Source organism: Camellia sinensis, chromosome 9 (genome assembly GCF_055761805.1).
Source record: "Camellia sinensis isolate YWXY chromosome 9, ASM5576180v1, whole genome shotgun sequence".
In the NCBI taxonomy this organism is placed as follows: domain Eukaryota; kingdom Viridiplantae; phylum Streptophyta; class Magnoliopsida; order Ericales; family Theaceae; genus Camellia; species Camellia sinensis.
Genome location: NC_138969.1, coordinates 123170301 through 123174131, shown reverse-complemented (window position 1 = coordinate 123174131; position 3831 = coordinate 123170301). Strand labels below are relative to the sequence as shown.

Here is a 3831-nt window from a genome sequence, read left to right as displayed (position 1 = left end):
CCGCCGAAGCCCGAGGAAAGCAGAAAGTGAGACAACAAACATAAGCAGAGGGCGTGTTGCCGGAAACCCTGCCAATAATGGTTGCTGCGGTCACCAGCGTCGGAAAAACGGTGGATCAAGCCGAGGATGTCCAGTTCCCCACTGCAGATCAGAGATCGAGCGTCATGCGCCGTGAGCCCACACATCCGCCCTAAAACCTGAGCATGGCCAAAACGGAGCTGGGGCAAGATCACTTCAGAGCATTCAGACTCCATCAAAACCTGAAAATCTTCGAAAGTGGGACACATCTCTTGGCCGCCAAAGCTAAAAACGTGCGTCACTGGATTCCAGAACCTTGCCGCGGCATGGAGAAAAGGGAGCTGTAGCGGAGTACGACTCAGCGTGAATAGTGCATTCAAGCCGAAACCCCGGAAGTTCAGCTTTTCCGAGCCATCCAAAGAAGAGATCCAAGATATGAGATTTTCTGCGAGAAACGCCTCCATCTTTGTCTAAAACTAAGATGAAATGAATGTTCCCGAAGTTGAGGCTTTTATAGAGGGAAAAACACTATTCACGGGAACACGTGTCAAAAATCAGGTGGCTGCAGGACTAAGTGGCCGGCTGGCCACCTTTTCTGGCTGGCCAGCCATTTACTTTTTACAAAACTGGCCGGCCAGCTGTCTCTCTCCACAAATTTGGCCGGCCGGCTCCCAAAGGTGGCCGGCAATGCTATAGTGTATCTCCTTGGCCCTGTTTTACTCTTCGAGGGAAAGTTTCAAGCATCTCCATGCAACGGGAGAGTCAAAGACCTTCATTTCCCTCTGTTTCGGATGCGTTCCGGTGCCCAGATCGTCAGAAGTACGCCCTGTTGTTGCTGAGTTTTGTTTATCGAGTTGTTGTTTTGCTTATCGAGTTGTTTGTCGAGCGGACGTGTTTCGTGTTTTTGAGTCATTGCGCTCTGTTTAAGCAATCTTTGTTTAAGTCTTGTTTATTTGCGTTGTCAACGTCATTGCATTTTGTTTATCGAGTTGTAAACTTGCTAAAGGTTCTGTTATATCTTAGTAAGTTGAGTTGCTTAGTTTGTTGCATCGGTTCACTACCTGACTTGGTGATTACACAATGCGCATTCCCATTCAAATTCATTCTTTTCTTGTGCAAAATAAATGATACGATACGATGCTAAAAGTTTAAAATACAAACACCTTTTCAAAAGCTATTTCATTCCATCATGCTTTACAACAAACAAAGGTACAAGTTTTACAAAAAATAAAACTGCCTAACAATGTGCAAAGTGCTACAAACTACTAGCAAAAAGAAAAATAAAGCAGGAAATAGCAACATCAATGTCCTCGGGAGCGGGAACGAGAAGCACTCCTCATTCTCTTCTGCGGGACAACCTCTGCACCATCATCATCATCTGAGTCGGAGCTGTCATCCTCAGGATCCCCCTCAGCCTCGCCTCTGTTCCCCGAACCAAGACCGGAGCCCCCCTCCTCAGCAGATGTCTCCGACTGGCGGTCGGTAGCCTCCTCCTCCTCCTCAACATCCTCCTCCTCCTCATCAGGCTCCGCCTCTACAATGTGAGCCCTGCGTCTGCGGACAGGCCCTCCTCGAGCTCCTCGAAAAGGTCTAGATGGCCCGGCTCCTCGGAAAGGCCAGGATGGCCCCGCCCCCTGAAAAGGCCCGGGTGACCCAACTCCCTGAAAAGGTCCAGATGACCCAGCTCCCCAAGGAGGCCCAGGTGGCCTGGCCTGTGGCTGACCGGACCATGAAGGCATCTGAAAACAAAGAGTTCAATTCAAATACATCAATCCAAATATATACATCAGATACAGATACAAGCAAAGGCTACGTGAAGTGGGTGCATGTAAATACAGTGTACAAGTGAGGTGTGTGTCAGATGTGCTCTACACAAGTAGTCTATCGATGCAGTAGAAATCAGCATGTCATCAAAAGTATGATAAATGCCAGAAAACTGAAGGGTACCTGAATGCCCGCGACAGACAACTGTGCCTCCCTACGCAGGACCATGCCCTCGAGTGTGGCCACCAGTCCAACCACCTCCTCCATGTACCCTCGCGATGGCTGCAAATATGAGCTCATGATCATCAGTGAACGAAAGAATGTCTAAACATCTGAATGATGAATGAAAAACAGTGGAGCATACCAGCGGTGAGTCAGGATCAATGGCGTATCGATCACTGGGCATCGGAGGCTCTAGCGGGATCGGGGTCGGAGAGATAGCCCCATACTGCTACGCCATCAACTCAGTCGGCATATCTGGCCATCCAGGATGAGGATAAGTCGACGGAATCGGAGGAACCGGTCTACCCCCACCTCTAGATGTACCAGTCCTACTAGTAGAAGGGGCGTCTGCAGCCCGAGCCCGGGCCTGGCCCGAGGATGACATACCGGCAGGCCTCGTCATCGGGGTGCGAGCTCCCGTCAATGGAGGCATCAAATATATGTGACGGTAAGTGGCGTAGTCCCCTTCCTCAAGATATAATAAAGCATCGCTACCCAGCATAGCGCCGACTACCTCCGAGTAAGAGAGCCTGTCAGCAGTCCGCATACTGACTGGGGGTACTGCGGGAGGATCCTGAGAAAGATACCCCCATACCTGGCGCAGAAAGCGTTCCCCCAGAAACCATGCCCTGCCAACCGGCCCCTCGAGCAGGACCCTATACTGGGAGATGTCCGACCCTCCGATATACTGAAGTCGGAGACCATCACCCAGGGGCGCCCAAGGTTGCCATGAGATCTGCGGATGATAAATGCGTAAACCAATCAGAAATTGGGAGTATACAGAGCAAATCAAAGATGAAAATGAAAGGAACTGAAAGTTCTGATGTACCTCCGAATGCCGCACAGTGTTAAAGTACTGTCGCAGGTAAATGAGGGTCTCTCGGGGTCTCGGCTGGTGCGGGCCCTCGAACACTAGTGAGTATGGGGTCCTGGGAACCCCTGCCACCTCCAACTCTGGGGCTAATGCTGGGAAGTATACATAAACCCATAGCTGAGAAAAGCAGTGCAGAATGTAAGTACGAAATGCTGAGAGCAAAATACAGACTGTAAAAGTGCGCTGTGTGTGCAATGTACAAGTAATGAAGAGCAGAAATGTAAATCAAGAGGACAGAAAAGTACCTCCCAGGCTCTCCAGTAGCTGCCAAGTAAATCTCCCCGCCCGCGGGAGGTCACGCTCATATAAAAGTAAAGGGTAGCCAGGCCGGCACCACCCCAGTCATATCGATGGACCTGTGATAGGTCAACCAGAGCGCTCAGCAGGTATAGCCCGACTGTGTTCCCTCTATCGGCGAAAAGAGTAGTCCCGAAGAGGAACATAAGGAAACCACGGGCGTACTGCTCCGTCTCCTCAGGAGTCTCGGGCACCATCTCCGCCCGCCGGAAGTGGGAAGAGAACCAAGTGTATCGGACTCTCCCAGAAACCCTGTCAACGGGCGGGCGAGCCCCCAATAGATACATCCAAGCGGCCTTCCACTCGCCCATATCCTCATCATAGGGGATGGGTCAACCTCCTATGTCCAAGCCAGTCAATACAGCGAAGTCTAGAGGCGTCATGGTCATGTCCCCGGTAGCAGAGAAATGAAAGGATTTGGTGGTGTCCCACCATCTCTCTACCAAGGCTGCCATCAGAGTCCTCCTGGCAGAGCAACGGGACAACCCAACGCAGAAAGCCCCGAATCCTGCCAAGTCTACCAAATCTCGGACGGCCTCCGGGAGCTCAGCGTACCAGTCCCGTGCAGCGGTGGAACCATACCCCCGTACGCTGCGGGAACCAACCTGCATTCAGAATGAATACATGTGTCAATAATGAACTAGGCTGTGTGCCAA

General features: G+C 51.2%; 1 protein-coding gene across 1 annotated transcript; it reads right to left on the bottom strand.

Moving 5' to 3' along the window:
• Positions 1 to 1182: 1182 nt before the first annotated feature.
• LOC145799171 (uncharacterized) lies at positions 1183 to 2625 on the bottom strand. Its single transcript, XM_082888716.1, has 3 exons — positions 2147 to 2625; positions 1966 to 2064; positions 1183 to 1757 (listed from the first exon to the last, which is right to left on the bottom strand). Exons 1-3 carry the CDS (start codon positions 2186 to 2188, stop codon positions 1320 to 1322), a joined length of 579 nt encoding a protein of 192 aa, XP_082744842.1. The 5' UTR covers positions 2189 to 2625; the 3' UTR covers positions 1183 to 1319.
• Positions 2626 to 3831: the final 1206 nt, after the last annotated feature.

Bases quoted from the DNA above. Each gene is read 5' to 3' on its own strand.
- LOC145799171 (XM_082888716.1), bottom strand. From the start codon at position 2,188: ATGCCCAGTGATCGATACGCCATTGATCCTGACTCACCGCTG. The intron at 2,065-2,146 runs GTATGCTCCACT...TCATATTTGCAG, and splicing joins TTGATCCTGACTCACCGCTG to CCATCGCGAGGGTACATGGA. The intron at 1,758-1,965 runs GTACCCTTCAGT...CTTTGTTTTCAG, and splicing joins TGTCTGTCGCGGGCATTCAG to ATGCCTTCATGGTCCGGTCA.